This window comes from Neodiprion virginianus, chromosome 2 (assembly GCF_021901495.1).
Source record: "Neodiprion virginianus isolate iyNeoVirg1 chromosome 2, iyNeoVirg1.1, whole genome shotgun sequence".
In the NCBI taxonomy this organism is placed as follows: Eukaryota; Metazoa; Arthropoda; class Insecta; order Hymenoptera; family Diprionidae; genus Neodiprion; species Neodiprion virginianus.
The window spans coordinates 40811439-40830388 of NC_060878.1; the positions used below are offsets into that span (position 1 = coordinate 40811439).

General features: G+C 49.7%; 1 protein-coding gene across 5 annotated transcripts in view; it reads right to left on the reverse strand.

The window, feature by feature from the left end:
* LOC124297419 (homeobox protein homothorax) overlaps window positions 1–18950 on the reverse strand; it is a 284954-nt gene that overhangs the window by 175529 nt on the left and 90475 nt on the right. For all 5 annotated transcript variants that reach the window (XM_046748425.1, XM_046748424.1, XM_046748423.1 and 2 more), the window contains one exon: window positions 4487–4616. In XM_046748425.1, the coding sequence (XP_046604381.1) occupies window positions 4487–4616 (130 nt within the window). The remainder of the gene's footprint in view (window positions 1–4486; window positions 4617–18950) is intronic.

Here is an 18950-nt window from a genome sequence, read left to right on the forward strand (position 1 = left end):
GCGGCGAATGTTTAATGGGAATTGAGATTTCGAGGGAAGGCGACATTGGCGGGGGTTGTTCGCGCGGCGGGGTGGCTGGCGGTATAGTTTACGACACGAGTGCGTGTTGGTTTACATTATATTCGTTACTCATCGCATTGCTCATTAGTCATTGCTGCACGTATAGGCGTGATCGTATGGCTGACTGAGAGCTGCAGGGACTCTTTAGTTTAACTGGCAGTTTGTCATTACTGGGATTGACAAGTGGCCGCGGGTCACTAGTTAATGTGACTGATACAACTGTCGCTTTGGTCATTCAGATACCCTCTGCTCCGTCGTCCGTTGCTGCGTACGTGTAAGTGACATACTACGAGCATGTGGCGATGATATTCTTTAATCCAAATAATTCAAGCCCGGAGCTGCGCGCGAGGCGCCTCGCGTCACATCTGTCCGCGCTTATCTTTTTATTGGTCCTATTAAAATTCAATTTCTCGATAGGTCTCGCCTATGCGTGAGCGTATTAGACCGCGCGTAAACCAACGTATGCATGGATCGGCCGCATGGATGGAAAGTTGTAAATTAAACTGCTGTAAGAGCCGGCGCTGATCCACGATGTACCTGTAATTGAGATATTTCTCTACCGCTGCTCGGTTACGAATCCATGTATAAATAAAATTCCTTACGATCTTCAATCAGTTTCGAGACGCGGTAATTAAGACGTGCCAATTTATCGCTCCTGCTTTATAGCCGTGATTGAAAATGAATGAGCGTCGAACGGGAATACGAGAATTTAGCGGTATGATATACGGCGCAACAAAATAGATTTGCGGCTCGTCGTAGAGCGTAATTACTGGCATACATCACGTGACCGGTTTAATCGATCTTGTCCCTTGGTGAAAGTGTTTTTCACCACAATTTTTAAAACCCGTACCGTGTCTCATCTCTCCTAAGCCTTCTGCGTCAAACTGTTGGATTCGCGGTGATTTCGAACGTCAGGAATGAAACACCTGGGCTCTCAGCTTCGGAAAAAATGCAACCCAAGTCACAAGAAGAGGTGTCATAACTCACGGCTAGATACAGAGGCGTGATTAACATCGGTTAACCCGAAAGCGCGGAGAATATTTTATAGCTCGTTATGCGTCATTAGCATATTAATTCACCTCATCGATCGACAGATCGCGTGATCGACGAGTATCCGATAGTGTAAATAGATTTCAACAGCCTATAATGAAGCCCGGGGTTTCCGATCCGCTGTTTACTAACCCCACCCACTCCTTCAACCGAAGGATATTTTATCACCCCGACCCGTGCCGCCGATTCTTTCCGAAAGTTTCCAACGGCGTTAAACACCTGTCTCGATCCCCGATCGGGGTGAGCTTTGAAGAGTTCGCCCCTCGGCTCGCCGTAAAAGCTGAGAAAACTCGTTCGAAGTTTATTCTCGCGCCTATGCAGGGGTGGATCAAAGTTTCGTGATATGAAAAATCGTAGATGGTGAGGCGGAACGAGGAAAGGGAAAGGCGGAGACAAAGCAAAGGCCTCGGCCAGCGTGAGCGACACGAATCCCTCATTATGCGTGGCGGAGTCGCCGCGGCGAGAGAGCTGTGAATAAAAAGAGGCAGCGGCCGAGATAAGACGATCTGCGGGCAGCCGGAGTCGGGTGAAAAGAGGAGTCAGCCTCGTTACTTGGATCTCGGCTCCCTTCCGCGGCTACCAGGAATCATCCTGATCTTTGGCCCCGCGCGACCGAGGGGCGCCGGTCCTCGATAATTGTCAGAATTCCGGGTGAATCGAATCGCTGCGTAATTGCGAGCACGAGGAAGTAAGAAAGGAACGAAGGGCGGAGGGGCGCGGTTCGCGTTGAACGAGGGGGCGCAAAGTTAACCGGGAAACGAGCATAGATGTTATCCGAACGTAAACAGTAACGCGTGTACCTGTGCGCACGTAGGAGAACGTGGGACCGTGCAACGCGGCGGGGAGGTTTGCCGAAAATTGGAGGCAGCGACGGTGCCCGTTCTATTAATGGAAAATAAAAACGAGAGCCTAATGAAATGACTAGCAAATGGCTGGTTGGGCAGTGACAGCCCGAGTTCGAGATACCATCGCGAGCATTAGGTGACTAAATAATAAGCTACCGAGGTGTTCCCCATGTCGCGTGTTCTACCGACGCTCCGCTGCTGCGCCGTTCGCAATGAGCTCGTTTATCTGCTCTTCCAGTTTTTTCTTTTTCTTTTTCTTACCAAGGCTCGCAACCTGCGCACCGCGTATTCGAGGAGTCGTCGCGAATGGTGATACTACGACTCTGAACTGACGAGAGAATGGCATGCTAAGCGAGTCGACGACTCCAGCCGCGAATCAATTGATTAGATTGTAATGCTTTCAACATCGCAACGGTTCTCACCCTGACTTCACACTTCACAACGCAGTCAATTAGTCTCGCGATCAGTCGAAAAAAGCTTCTCTAGATATTGTTTCTTTTTTTTTTTTTTTGTTTTTTACGTGAATTACCGAGCTGTTTACTCAGCCTGCCGTATCGTTCCGAATCGTTCGCTAGAACGCTGCAATCAGGTCTGAAACCGATTACAGAAACGATCGATCTCAGGCCGTCGATCTTGAAAAGTTTTGATCAGATTTCTTAGGAGTGCAAAATTTCACGCCGACCAACGGTAGAAATCGAGGCCGTATCTCAAGTCCAGCACTGCGGCGATGCGAGTGTGAAAATAGCGTTAATCAAGTGAAGTTTATTTTGATCCACCCCCACGGACAATTAATTCTCCGGGATATTAGGAATATTAAACGCATAAACGTTGTGCCGGGGGCCCCCGTATATTCTGCGGGGCTATTTATTTTCGTGATGTAATCGACGCCGCCTTCACCGCTGCCGAGTTTGCCATTGATCAGCGTCGTGTTTGATGTTGCAGGAGCCCGGGGAATTCGAACACGTTCTACAGGCTACATCTTCGCGACGCGATCTCGGCTTGTGTGCGTGATTCGTGTTTAACGAATCCCCAAGACAGGGTCCCGTGAACTTGCTCTCTTACGTCCGACGACGACGACCGACCGATCGTCATCCCGACGAATCCGGCAATGTACCAACCAACTCTCGCGCTCTCTCGTCGCTGCATATTCTGCAACGGCGCGACGTGCTTCTACTTTCACTCTGATTCCCTCCCGCCTCTCCCGGCGTGCGCAAGCATTCACAATGGATCGTCAAACCTTAATTACCCCGCGCACTTTAATGCGAAATTAGTTTAACGACGCAACGTGGGTAGTGCCCACTTCCTGTTACATAGTAGCTCTGCTCTGGACTCGTCAGCAGCTGCCGCCGTTCCCGTCGCCTCGTCGTCGACGCAACGTACGCGAGTCGGTAAGAGGCGAAAATGAGGGGGCGAAGAAAATTGGCGCGATTTCTCAACGACGCTCGAGGGATCCCAAGAGGACGAAACGACACCGGAGGAGATTCGAAAATCGCGAAGCCGACTTCGCTAATGCCCCGGAATTACGGAGAACCAGAATCGGGCGATTTCTTCCATCGCTACGCCAATGGGCGACGGCTCGTTAGCCGGGATCGGTCCCGGTGCTTGTCCATCGTCCGTGTTTGAAAATGTTTGAAGGGTGAACGAGGCTCGCGGGTCTTGGCCCAGCCTGATTGTCATCAACTCGTTTGATTGCTTGATATTATCATTAGCGAGCACTCGAGTGTTTCGGGACTTCCGCGCGCAGATATTTTTTTACTTCTCTTTCTTCTTCTTCTTTTATTCCTCTTTTCTTATCTCATCGTTTAGTTTTACGTATTTTTAGCCATCGGTCGAGCGGCGAGACGACGTGGACGATTTTCGAGACGCCTCAATCTGGTCTACTTGTGTGAAAGAAAATTCGCCGAGTGCTCGAACGATGTTCGACAATAAAATTGTGAGTCAAACTTGACTCGTGCGTAGAAGGCAACGAACTAGAGTTTAAGGATCTCCGCTCACTCTTACAGGCTCACTCAGTGCAGCGCTGGACTCGACGACGACAGGAGGAATTTTAAACCGTAATTCAAGAAGGACTATACTACAACGCATACAAATTCGTGCGGCGAAGTTTATTGAAAGAATGAAGGATAAAATAAAAACAAAAGAATAAAAAATAAAGTAAAGTGGAATAAGAAAACGAAAAGAGACAGAGAAAAAAAAGCGACAACGAAACACAAAAATCCCTGTGAATACCTTAAGTCGATTACATTCACCGAATACTTAACTAGTTAACCTTAACGTCGAACGTATACGTTACAAACCCGTGAGCTGTTTCTCATGAGACGAGCAACGGACGAACCCGTAAATCTTTCTCTTTGCCTATATCTCTGACCTCGACAATTATTCCATATGGTATTGCCGAATGAATGGATTTATTATTATTTTTTTTGTCGTTGGCATAGCATCCGTTTATCCACAGCTACCTTTCCACCTATACCGCAGAGTGCGACCATCTAGGTTACCGAGCTGGAGATATTTCGAGTTTGTTGACTTACCGGGGTCAGAGGAGTCCAGGCTTGTGGGCGCCTGCTGGCTGAGGGGTCCGGGAGTGCCGCCACTTCCGGGGCTGCGTGCGTCGTCATTGCCGCCCGGTCCGGGGTACGATAGCGACGAGGAGGGTGGCCTCTGCAAGGGAAGAAAAACAGAACGATTAGCAACGGCACACCGGATCGATAATAAATACATATTAAAATATTTAAACGATCCGCACGACGGGGCCGCGGGTATGAGAACGGAGATAGTGAAGAAGTAGGGAAAACGCGCGGAGGAGAATAAGAACTACCAAGATGAATAGCAAGCGTTCAGCGACCCTGCACAGCAGAAACGGCGAAATAATAAATGACAGGGAATCGAATTTCCCGCGTGCTGTTGGATCTTTACGTTTGCACGTTTATGCGACGTTGGAGTTTTATCCGTTTCTCGGTTCGTGTTTTTCCCCGTTTTCATTCCGCCATTTTGTTTTATCGTGAAAAATCTTGGAAAAATTTATATTACTGGGAGAGTGTATGGAAGCCGAAGGAATATGTTGATGGCGCTTGCTACTGACCGAAGTTGGCTCTGTAACCTTCCGCTGGCTTCGCTAACTATACAGTATATCTTGTAACAGGTTCTATCCATCCATCCATCGCTCTATCCATCCATTTCCCACCGAGTTTACCCGTTCGCAGAATATTTTTCAAACAAACTATAATCCTCTCAGTCGGCTAACGGCTGCACGCGCAGGCACGAGACGGGATTAATTATAATTTAAAAAAAGAAGCACGATCATAAAGAAAGTAGAAAAAAACAGAAAGAAATATTCCAAGACCGAGCAGGAGGAAAACTTCCGATAAATCCGGGAGAGCCGTTCGGCTGTGCGGACAACCTGCAAAACGCGTGTTTCGATACTTAATATTGTAGCAAAAATAAACATGTAAAACGAATCTATGATTATACAACGATAATTACAAGCCCGGCGGTATTATCACAACTATCAAGTTATCGCCTGCGGAAAGTACAGGCTTGGTAGCCGGAGGAGGGAAGATGGGCTGGAACTATTAGCAGAGAAGGAATCTAGAGATATTCTATGAGAGGCGCTATTACCTACAGTAAGTGAGAGGTACATAAATAATGCATCGGCCGTCGCCGGGTTTCCCACTGGCCAGACCTCTTCTGCTGCTGCTGCTGCTGCTGCTGCTAAGAACCAGACACGATCAGCCCGGAGCCTGCAGCAGTTCTCGGTGCTATCTCCAAGGTGTGGATACCGCAAGTATGTTATACCTACCCACGGTGAGTCGGGTGCAATTGCAGCGAAGGTGTCAATGCGGCGCGAATGTGCAGCGGGCGAGACGCGTGGGTGCGGAATCGCGCGCAAGCTGCGACTCACTGTCACCAACGGACAGAGACACCTCGTACAAGTATTACTAACGTTGCAAAAAATCTGCAGTTATACGCACTGGCTCTCAACTCTCGAAGTCGATGGAATTCCGTAGTGATTTGCAACGTGCGACGTCAATCGGCAACGATCGCACCTCCGGTGAAGCACCGTTCACATTTTCACGTGAACAAGTGTTATTTATTAAAAAACATTGACGAATTGCAGAGTGTACGGCGCAAATCCGTGCACTGTCTAACATTAGCATCGAATTTTTTTATGGTGTAATCAGGTACGCATGGTGCACACGTACCATATTGAGAGAGAGAGAGAGAGAGAGAGAGAGAAAGAGGAAGAGAGAGACCCTCTCCGCGGACACGAGACGTCGCGTCGTCTTGTCACGTATTTCGGTAATTGCTCGAGTATTTCGAACGAGCAAGGCCTCCGGCTTGCCTGCCTGCCTGCCTGCCTCCACCAGCCATGCCATTACCATACGCTTTTGCCATACGAGTATGTGGGTACGTCGTACATACGGATACATCGAGTATAGCCGTACCCCTCAGCCCCCTGGCCGCCCTTCGCCGACCGTCGACCGTCGCCAACGTGCGGAGCCACCTTCTCTCCTCTCCTCTCCTCTCCTCTCCTCTCCGAGGCTCTGGCGATCTGACGTGACGTCACTTCCTACTAAACGTTGGTCCGCCGGTTTTTTTAAGTGGTGGGGTCCACGTACGTGATGACTTGTGTCGATGCAGTGATAAACTGTTAAAAGCAATGTCGAGCGAGCTGCTCGGAGAGCGAACGAACTCGTGTACGATGCTCAATATCTACGACTTGGTGCACTGTCGTTGCTGTTGCTGCTGCGCTCGAACCGCCGTCGGATGCAGTTCGACAGCAAAGAGAGAAATGAGCGCCAGATGAGATGTTTACTCACGCGTTTCACAGCATGATAGAACTCCTCGAGTGATCTGCTACTTCGCGAATTCGTTTGCGAAGTGAAGCGTTCATGCCAAAAAAGTGCGCCAATGCAAACTCATTGTTAACCTGGTCACATTTTTCTTCAAAGTAGGATTTACCCAACGAGCATACAAGTGATCCGTTGCAAAACATTGCGGTAATTCACATCGGAACGCGTAGTTCCACGTCATCTGGTCGATGATAAAGCACATCCTTTTGGAAATCAAGCTCACGGTCATCGAATGTGTCGCTAATAGTTTCACCAACTATTTGGATCACAATGTTCTTATCTCCTGATTTATGCAGTGGCTCGATGACTTCCAACCTTGACCTTGACACACCCTCCTTATATTCTCCTCAAACTTTGTTACGTCATCCTAGTTCTGATTAGCTCGTCAAATCGTTGAAATCGGTCATCAGTTCTCCATCAGAAACACGAATGACGATACTGCCGGATGTCTGTCAGTGTAACCACGATAATCTTCAACAATTTCTAACGGATGTCTTCGTGCAGTTTGGTCTCTGATTAATTTTCTCGCAGATCGGTGCCACCGTTCACAAAATCGTCCCGAAGACAATTCGCGTCGACCATATTCGTGTCCAAGTGTGAAACAGAAAAACAAGATGCGAACGTAATCGCCCGAACCAACATACCGCGCACGTAATTCTGTCATAGGCATTGAATATTGCGGCCGGATTGACGACTCTCAAGGTTCTGTCCACGGGCTGACCGCTCCGAGGTCTCTGGTTTGTGATCGAGCTTACGGTATATCCCTATCAGCCGTGCTACATCGATGGAATAAATAATACAGACGGTCGGTCGAGTAAGCGAGCAAGTAATGGGTTTTGACGGGTGTTCGAACCCGGTAGGTATAAGAGACGCGGACGCATGCGGAACCTGGAACCAGAGCGGAGTGCGACTGGTCTCGTCGAAGAGCGTCGAAGAAGAGTGGATAATTCGTATTGGAAGCGTGTGCGCCTTTCGTCTGTTATATCCATAGGATCGCTCGCTTCATATGCCGAGAGCATATTTCCGAGGAGGGAGTTGGCCGTGTGTGCTCTGCGTTTAATCGAGACTAGTTAGGCTCAAATAGCCTCGATCAATTACCAACGCGGGCCCCCGGAACTCTCGAAATTCGTGATCGCGCCGGACAGCGATCCCTGCAGCTCCGAAGCGTCCGTCGTGGTGAGCAGCTTTGTTTCTCCGTTGAACGGGGACCGCGCCGCAACTTCCGGTGGCACACGCGAGACGTCACACTGGAGTAATAAATTAATCGCGGGTAATATACGCACCGCGTTAAGCGTCTCTAGCCACGGTGCAACGGAACTCTCCCACTGCCAGCGAATCGGGATAATTCCGGTCGCCGAAACGACTTCCAGTTGCATAACGTTACCGTGGGTATGAATTAATCGGTCCCCTTAATGGTATACAATTATATAATTAGCCGGGAGCATTAGTCGTGCGACTGGCTTACCGTCCACTGAGATGCGGTAAATCTCTGCAATTAATTTATTGCCACCGGCGTGGCGGCGGCTGCTGCAACGCGGCGGACGAGAGAAGTGTCCAGATTATGCCCCTGCCTCGCAACATTGTCAAGGCGAGTCGATGGATCTGCAGAGGCGGTTGAACTCAACCTTGGACAAGATTTTCGGGCGGGATCGCGGGAGGATTAAAAGACGCGGTGTTTTCCGCCCGTATGAATCCGAGCGGCGGTCGGAGTCGAAAGGATCATTTTTACGATTTATTGCAGCATTGCCTCAAGTCAACGTTTTATCTTTCTGTTACGTCAACTCGCTCGACAACCCGACACCCGACAGTTCTCGACCGGTAAGGTTTGCCCCTCCCTTCGCCCCTAGAGATCGGAGTTTCGGACGGCCGGGCCTCGTGATGGGTGGCGCGCGTGGCGTCCCGCGATTTGGGTCTCGGGCCCCGAGAATCTTCTTTTACCGCACGCCAGGGGCCACGGAAGGGTTGAGGATCGGATGGCTTCAGCCCTTAACGAGGTCCGCAAACACCTGACCCCACCCGCCGGTCCGCCAACCCCGGAAGAATTTATGTCCCTGTATAAAGGGAACAAATTTACGACGGAGTGTAGCAACCCCCGGATTCTCCGGCAGCCCCCCCCCCCACCCGCCGCTCCTCCTCGTCCACGGTACCATAAATATGGAATCCTAGGATTTTGTTTGTCAATAAAACCAGAGTCAGATTTGTAGCACGGGTGTTGCTGGGGGCTTTTACGACGCTTACTACCGCCGCTCCGCACCGACCAGCCATCGGCGCCCTCCTCTCGAGCCGATCTCCTCTCCCTTCGCGGCCTACCCTGACCCCGCGGTGATGCTGGTTCAACCAATAACGACGCCTGCCTCTCGACGTCCTAGCGAGAGAGAGTTGCCTCTCAATTAGACAAAAGACGCGCTAACTTTACGAGTCTTGACGCTCTTTTTCTGGTGGTTGTTGGCTTTTTTCTCCATTCCTTCTCTCTCTCTCTTTGTTAGTTTTATTTCCACTTTTTACGCCCACCAGTGTCGCAGCGTTGTCAACCGCTTGACGCGCGCTATGAAACTACTTTGAAATATGCCTTTTGCATTCCCTTTTATTACTCCTACCGCGAGAGACATTTGTTTGTTTCTCTGTGTAAGATTCGTTGTTCCGCTGTCTTTTCCGAGGGGCCATCCGGCCCTACGCCACTGGACGGAACACTGCGGGTGCCTACCGCAGTAAGGGCTGGAAATGGAAATGGGAATGGTAATGGTGATGGTGGTGGGTCCGCACCGCTGGAGACTGGGTCCCAGAATTAAACAACAGATTCACAGTTACTTATACGAAGCAACAAACTGATGCGAAACGGACACACTGTCGTTTTCTTATTTGTGACTGTTTCTGTTTCTTTCATATTCTTTTTCTTTTGCGACTCTCCTACTTATTCCTTTTCCAAGAGTCTGGGCTCCTCCAGCCAAGAGATTAGTATCGCGTCTGTTTCAGAGAAGGAGGAATTATCTGGCTGTAATTTACCTCTCTCCGACGCACACTCACACACGCGCGCACAGAAACTCCTTCCATCTCTCTCATCTCCCTTTCCTTCTCGCTCGTCGCTTTGTCCGATAATTCAGGAAATCGAGCCCAAAGGTTCGAGAGAACGCGATGGAAACCAGTTTCAGCAACGCGTGAACAATGACTCTACACTCACACGCGTATCGTTCGAGCGATGACGTCATAGTCTAGAATCGCTACCATATACTCTGCAGTTTCGAGAGGACGACGTATTATATGTCAGATGGTACAAGGCATCGGAGCACCACCATCTACGAATCGAAACGCCCATCATTTCCAGTTAACAAACCTCGCCGCTATAATTCTGTTTATTTTTTCTTTCTCTCTCTCTCTCTCTCGCTTCGTGCGCCTCCCGAGCTTTCCGCAACCCCGTGATCGATTTCTTGCAATCATCGACAGAGAAAAGAGCAAAGAAAATATCACGAACACGAGAGGAATTCGAAACTGGGAAGGAGCTCGGCAGCGGTCCGTTGAGCTGAGCAGCACTGGGCCACATGCCATTCACTGACCGACACGAATGTTCGGTGAGAAATTTACAACGGTCGCTTAATCGTGCAGAGATGGAACAGTGCGATTTGATGAAATTCTGGTTCTGCTTTCTTCAGCGAGATTTGCGAACACCTCACGACGAGCGTATCTTTCACACACGATGGATGCCGGAAATGATCGAAAGCTTCCAACGAAACCACAAATCGAGTAGGAAAAAAAATTTGGAACACCAAAGATGGATCGTAGCTTTGCGCCACTGTCTGGGGCGAGTTCTAGCCACGAAACTCGGGCCAGGTCCTTTGGTTCGAGGAGCCTTCGTGGAGTTTTTGAAAGGCTGCTGAGAAGCGGCGCAGGGCGGGAGACCTGGAGGGCGAGGGGTGCAGCGGGAAGGGTCGGAGACCGCTCTCTCGTCCAGCTGATGGATCTAATCAACATTCCTCCCTAATCACGGGCCCTCTCACTCTTTTTCCAGTCTCCTTCGAGGCCCTCTTTCTCGACGAGCGCGCGGCCAGCAGCGAACCGACCGCCGGCTCTGCGTTCATTTTAATTTATCCGCTCGATAAATTAGACTCCCAAATGATCGCAGGCCACAAAATGTTGCAGTCCCGGGTACGCGGAGGCCATGTCAAAAGCGCGATAGAAATGACGGACGCCATGGCCGATCGCACCGAGAAACACTTCGCGGTTATTCCGTCCGAGGAAGGCGAAACTGCCGGTGCAGCGAGAGGCGACGAAGAGATAAGAGAACGATATCGCGGCACTCCGTGCAGCGGCGAGACCCGTAGATGTGATAGGGAATGGACAGAGTGAGAAGAAATTTCTCTGGGAGATGTGGAAAGCAAAAAAAAAAATTGACAAAAAAACCAAAACACATGGAGGGAAAGAAAGAAGGTCCTCGGGCGTATCGTGACGTACGTGGCAACGTTATCCCGATATCGACGCATACCTCATAACTCAATAGCCGCGCTCTCACTCGCGCCGTCGGAACGATCGGTGAAAAGGAAAGAATAAAGAAACGGGGAAAAGCAAAGGCCAAAAGGGGCTGCGCCGCGTTATGCGTTCGCGCGATATGGCGGTACGTGGGTATACGTGTAGCGCTGCGCGTATCGCGCGCTCGCCTCGCGTTGCCGGACCACGTCCCACAGCTAGCAGATAGCGAACCGACGGACAACATTCTGAGGTGTGCTGAGCAACAGCAGCAGCGCAGCATCAGAAACGGCTCTCCGAGGTGGCAAAAGCGACGGAGGAGAAGAGCCAGCAGCAGGACCAAATACAGGCTCATATCTGGTGGCGTGGTTCTACGGCTAATTGGTTTCCCGTGTTGGCTCTCCCTCGGGATAAGACTCCCCCGCGTCCTCCCCGGACCAGACGTCCATGTGTCTGCGGTGACGGCCCTCATCCACCCGAGCCATCCGGCACCCGCGATCGCGCATGACGCTCAAACTCTGCCGCTCTAGAGCACCTCCGGTAGGATCGGTGGTGACCGACCAAAGTCCACCCGACGATTCACCAACCAGGACTAGGCGAGACACCGTTGAACGGGGCTTAATCAGGCCCCGCGATCGCATTAACCGTCCTCCAGTGACGCGCAGTCGCTCGACTCTACTTTTTACACGTTTTATACGCTGCCGCGCTGCTTTGCTGTTCTTCAGACTTCCACGCGAGGCAAATTATGGCTAGGTGGTGATGCGAGGTCTCCGACGATAACAAGAAGGTCCATCTTGTCAACTCGGTTGCCATTTCTATCGGATCCGGTCATACGGGGTGTCGGTGAGCACCGCTGAAGGTGAAGAGATGAACCGAGGGACAAGCAGAGCCTTGACAACGGTCACTCTTCTTGCGCGGTACATTTAAGTCCTTAGCTCCCGCCGTGCAGGGGAATAGAGAGAGCGAGAAGGAGAGAAACAGCACGCTCCGGGCCCGCGCCCATGCCACACGACTTCTTAGACTCTGAGGTGACCAACTTTTTCCAACAAACCGCGAGAAGACCGCACGATTTAAACCGGACACGGTCCAAGGCCCTTTCTTAACTTCACCCTGAAAAACCGGCCAAACCTTTGTTCGACCTTTTTCTACCTCGCGGTAAAGGGTCGGTGTCCAAAATCTTATCAGCCCCATTGAATGTGACACAAATTGCCTGCTTCGGATACATCAAGGTCACGATTTTTTCCATTCTTGTACTAGGCATAGTACAACATTTTGAGATAGTTGCGACTCTTCGATGAAAAGTAACGGATAAAAATAATCTGTGTAATCGTCGAGATGGCTAAACTTGTCTCTGAATTCCAGACGTTGCATACGCAGAGGAAAGAACGCACCCACCACTAAGCAAGGAGTACGCCATACGTTTCAAGGGTGGCGGATGGGGCTCGACAAAGTTTCAGGTATATGTTTACGGTCGAGTAGAATATACAGAGACAAGACTCTTTGCCTGCGAAAGGGAGAGGAGGACGAGATTATATGTGGGAGGTCGGTTAACCAACGTAGCGCGATCTGCGACTACCCGGGACTCGGAAGGACTCCGCAAGGGGGTGAGAGAGATACGGGCGCTGTAACCTATATCTGAATCTTTGATACCGGCTCCGAGACGTGAGATCCACGTCGCTCGTCCGTCCGTCGGTTTGCCCGTCCGCCTGTCTGTCCGTCTGTCTCTTTGCTCCCGGTTATCTCGCAGGAGCCGCACGTTTCCCAGCATATCTGGATACCCGAAAGCGGGACTACCTGCAGAAGATGTCACGGTTTGATCGCACGGCATCAGGGAATACGCGGGCTCTCTCAGCCGGCTTTTTTCCTCGACTTCTCCTCTCATCTCATCTCTCCTCTTCTCTTCTCTTCTCTTCTCGCCCTTTCGAAATATACGAGGAATATGACCCCGTGCCATAAAATGCATTCATATTTAATGCAAACCGCCGCATGCTCGCGCGGGCCACACCGCTGGATGCAAATTGTTATGAAAGCATAGTCGTGTGCTCTGCTCGCTTTGCGTATCCCATCAGGGATATGGCTGGTCCCGGTAGTGTCACTCCCGTCTTCTTTCCCAGCCACATACGACGGGCCCCTCCGAGCCACCCCGCAACACACGTGATAAAAAATAAAATACTTTACAACTCGCTCATTCTCGTACACCATGCCACCTTCCGGCAGCATCGTCTCATCTCTCTTCCCCCTACGCACGGAAAACTCTGACAAGCGGCTGAATATTTTTACAGACAATTCGGCACGTCTTTGTGACTCTCAAACTTGTCAAAGTAAGAGTCAAGTTCTCCTCCGCTTTGGCTGTGCGTCGAAACTGGCAAAAAATCTTTGGTGAAGGAAATGCAACCTTGACCTTATACAGTTTTTACAACCTTCGACCATCTCAACAAGCCTGACCATCGGTTAGCTTCTCAAACCCTCGTGGAAGTAATTCTACAAACGACCATGATCGACAAATGTTGAGAGAAGTCGGAATAATTGTTGCAGAAAACATGACCTTGACCATTCGAGGACCGCTGTTACAATGCAGTGTTCCGAGACTAAGTTACTCGGGTGAGTAAAAACGGTGTTGGAAGGTGAGCGACGAGGAGAAGGAAGACAAGACAGGCTTACAGGTGCGCAACTTTATTACCATACGAAAGCCTGTTGGCCTAGGTAAGCCACGATGTGACTGAGTAATAATAGCTGCGATAATTGAGGACGGGTGCGTGGAATGTCGGTCCTGACACGCGGGACGGAGGGTATTGGTTTGAAAAGAAGAGTTAGACGTAGCGATGGGTCAAGTGCGGCAGTAATCCACATGTCAACCAGGGGTTTCTGGTACCCGGGTTACTTCCTCGCTTATACCTTGCAGGCCAGAGACTAATGGGGAAGAGAGTCGCCACCTTCTTCTCCACCTCCGTCGAGCAACGAGCCTCGTGTTATTGTCGGTACGTGCGGGTGCTTACGAAGCGACACACGCTTCATAATTCAGGCAATAATTTAGGCGTTCCTTCATGTTGGTGCCTGCGTGTGAGTTCACGATACGCTCCCGTGCAAGTGACTCTACGGCCTCAACGCGTGTCTCCAATAATCCTTGCCCGAGAACAGCTCGACTGCGCTCAAACGCGAGGGTATTTCGGTTTTACCTATACTAACCGCTCTGATAACGAATAAATTGATTCTCGTCGTTACCGATGCGAGTGCCGGATGCTTTCAAGTCGTATTCCGAATATTACCTCTCAGCTCTTTCGAGTCCTACAGATCAGCTTCGATGCCACGCGAATCTTTCGGGTGGTCCAGCCGTTGTGCAACGGGAACGAGAATTCAAGGGGGAATCAAGATGTCGACCGAAACTTCCGTAATAACAAGATTTCTTACATATTCGGCCACGGTTTCGACTTTTCCTGACTCTCCCTGATCTTGGGAGTAAGTGGAGATCGTGAGAACGGGTTGGAACCGTGCCATGAAGCTGAGTAACTCACACGCTTATGTTGCGCTGATTGCGGAGCGGGGTGTGGCCGTTGCGTGTTTTAATTGCCATGCAATGACCTGCAGGCCTATCGATGCCGGCGTATCGCGGAGCTCCGCAATGCAGTTGGAGCCAATCAATGAGCCTTGAGCAGGCTCGAATAGGTAGGAGGTGGTGGGACGCGGTGTTTTCGCGATCCTCGCCTTTTTTCTTATTTCCCCATTTTGTCGTTTATTCGGTTCTCGAACACGCGATGTTAATATCACAATTTAGTAAAGCAACAGAGATCGGTAGTAATTACCGTGTGATTAGATGACGGTGAAAACACTTCCGCGATCACTGTGATCCCCGACGAATAATTTGCATCGTTTACGTTTCTCGCGTCGTATATAACCTATCGCGTTGTCATATCCATATATAGGTATGCCGCTGCGTCGAGTGACGTGAACATCGTAATATCACCGGATCGCACAAACAGGGCATTCTTATCTAGCTCTGAGGATTAACGGGCTGATAGGCTCGTCTCTAATATTCTGACTAATACACATATGCACACGGAGCCCGTTCCAAATAACACCGTGTACATCGTACAGCTGCTAGAGTCAATTCAGGATAACGAGTCACGGTTCGCTGTCAGCGAATGATGTAAACGATTTCTGCTAATGCCGCGGTGGATCGGGTAATCGGGAACGATCGTTAATCGAATCCGATAAGGATTAGCAAAAACGCATGGATTACGCAATTGGAAGGAACACTGTTTTCTTGGCTCGGCCTCGTCACCGATACACACGAAAGGTGCCCAACTCGTCAAAGGATTAACCGGCACTATCGTTCGTGGTGACCACGTGGCGATTCCCACCCAGCGAGCAGATAGATAGGTGCGATTAGCCTAAACTAGATAATGCGTCAAATTAAAAGGCGTATTGCAGCGATGATGAGTGTGCAGGAAAAAGTGGAACCGAAAGGCCTGGTGCAGTCGGAGCAGACGGACAATGAGTCATGTCCGAGGAACTGGGAAGAGCGGTATAAAGACGGGGTGAAAAAAGAAAGAAGGAAGTGGAGGAAAGAGGAGAGGATGCGTGCTGAGGCGCGGTACAGAGGGCATGCTAATCGTGAATTAATTTACTTTTACTGGGTGCTGTAAACATTTATATGGGGGGACAGGTGCGTTCCCCCCGCGGTCTGCACGAGCCTCCTCACTAAACAGTTTTGTTTACTGCGGCCATTACTTGACGAGCGAGAGTGTGGCTTAAACGTACGTACATGCGGACCTATGGACACCTATGCGGGTCTCGTGTGTGCGTGCGCGTTTCATTGCTCCGGCTGTAACCGTACACCTATATCTACCCGACAGTTTCAAATTTCCCCGCGAAAACACGTCACGCGTACGCAGAGAGTGAAAAATTCCTGCGGATCAAGAAAACACTTTTCCCCTTCTTTCGAATCTAAATCTTCCGCGGCGTGATTATGGATCGGCGTCGCGACGTCGGCGTACATCATAGGAATATACAATGTACGCGTGTACAATGTAATATGTGTTTTGACACGATCGAATTCCGTCGTACGGCGGATGTTTCTTCTTCCTGGTCGTTTTCTTTTTTTTAACATCTCGGTGTTTTCTTTTTTCCTTCCTTTTATTTATTTATTTTTTTTTCATTTTTTACGAAAAAAACTTTTCGAGTTCCTGGTCAATTTCCTGCGCGCTAGCGCTGCGCCCGAGGTCCGGTAACCATTTAGATCGATGTTTTGACGTACGAGATAAAGATTCCGGTCTTTGTGGCTGAGTAAAAATAATATATAGACATGCAGACGGGTGTATACATGTGGTTTCAAAGAGTTCAGGCGCCGTCTCGGGGCGCCCATCGAGCCGAACGAGCTCCGGAGCAGCAGCAGTGGGTGAGGTGAGGGTACAACGTAAAAGTTGGCAGAAACTGTAGCGTAAATAACGCCACTGCTGTCCCGCGGCAGCCAACGTCAACCGGGGAGCAATTATAAACCATTCAAGCTACCGACGTGCGTGCCGGCAGACAGTTAGCGTAAAGCATTCGAAAAAGAAAAAAAAAACAACAAGGAGAAACAAAAGAAGAAGATAAAAAAATAAAGTAAAAGTGAGCAAGAGGCGAAGGAAAGAAAACACCGAATAATAAAACGGTACCTGCATGTGTAACACGTATAGGCGGAAGACAAGAGAAAATGAAGAAGAAACAACGCGAACGACCGTCATTAGATATATTCTGCGCGTGTAACTGGGATAGTAATAATTTTTGGTTAATTTTCGGATTCGTCGAGGGAATTTGAAAATTGTAAGAACTGAATTGGATAAATTAAAAGCTCTCTTCGTACGACTCGATGGAACGAGGAATAAGGAACAGATGTTCTCGCCCGGGGACGAACCCGAAGTTTGCGCATATTTAATCAGGACGAGGAGAGAAGCGGCTCCTGCAGCTAAACGCTCGTCCAGGTGCCACCCGGAGTTTCGGTCGTCTCGCCGGCGACCAAAAGCCTCGGTTGAGCCTTCAGACGGCGCTCGATAACCGGAAGTACATCACTCGACACATCCGCCCAACCGTCTACGCGTCTCTTCTCGGTCATATTACGCCATGCCGCCGCAGTCGAAGCCCGGGGCCCGCTAACCTTGATATCTCGCTATCTTCTCGTCCAGAAATCGTCGCGGAACGATTTATACCGGATTATGATACGATGTATGAATAAAGAAAATCATGAAAAAAAAGGAACAAACTGGGACGGATGAAGTTGGGAAGGACGGGAAAGAAGAAACGTTACTTTGAGTGCGACTTTAACGCATTGTTTATATGCGCGGGTTAATCTCCCGACGATGCCTCGGAACGGAGTGAAATACCTGGTTACCTACCTCGCATTGTCAGACACGTGTGGAGCTTCTTGGTTTACGGAGTGTGTTGCAACCCTTTACGGTTACGGATTCACCGCGAGATAAGATACTTGCGTAAGTTTGACGCGCGGTAGCAACGCGGGCCTAATCTGCGCTAAGCAAACGACGATATTCTCTCGGGCGCTGCTCCTTATTAACGCTTCGTAAACGTCGTGAATACGACGCGCGCCTTCGGAACGAGGAGGGCACAGATTTTTCTTCCTACATCAAATTTCTCTCTCTCTCTCTCTCTCTCTCTCTCTCGCAAAGCTTAAAAAGTGCTTTTGAAAACGCGCTCGCGTTTCGTCGAGAGACACGCGGAACGGATCGGTGAAAAAGCAAAAGAGAATGAAAAATAAAAAAAGGGAGGATAAGGAGCGGGCGAGAGAGAGAGAGAGAAATGAGAAAAAGTCAAAACGATCCTCAGGAGATTCGTCGCCCTCGTTAAACAAACGAGCTTCTGGCTTGGCTTCTTGGGTGCTCCGCCGCCCGCACACGTCACATTACACTCGTTTTCCGCAGCCCGCAATTACAATAATAACAGGCCTCGGCTTGCCGAGTGTTGGACGTGGTTTCAGGATCGCCGAGGCGCACTTGTTTTGTGAAATTGATTTAACATATTCATTAGCCTATGCTAATACGGCCGGCATGGCACAGGATAACTTGCGCTCTCGTCCGCATACCTAAACGTGTACGTTATACGTGTACCTCTACGTACGCCGTTAGCTCTAAACAAAACTCACCGAGTAATATACGCGTCAGGATTCTTCGCCGTGATTATACTATATATTTATCGTCATTTACCTATGACGGAGAAAATTTTTCAAGGAAAACGTTTTCTTTTTAAATAGTATGGACGAATTTTTGATAAGTTAATAAATAAATAAATGACGACGGGGTTGAGGGCAACGAATAATTCTCGAGAATCCGTCTCTCTCTCTTTCTCTCTCTCTCTCTCTCTCTCTGCATACAGGCGTGTCATTATATCGGCATTATCCTGGCCGGGTCCGCCCGACGACACGTACCGTGTTGTCTTTGAGAGCGTTTCAACGTGCGCCTCGTTTCCTAACGACCATTTCACCCCGTCCGAGAGCCAAGCGCGACTGGCAGCTCGTTGCATAGAAAATAACCGGTATAAATACGTCGACCGACCGCGGGGTGTACCACCGGATGCAAATGGTTACGGTTCGATAGTAGTGCAAACAGAAAAGGAAGAGAAAGGAAAATAGAATGAAAGAGCCGAAACAATAAAAGCAGAAAAAGAAAGGAAAAAAGGGAAAGTATGAAAGAAAGAA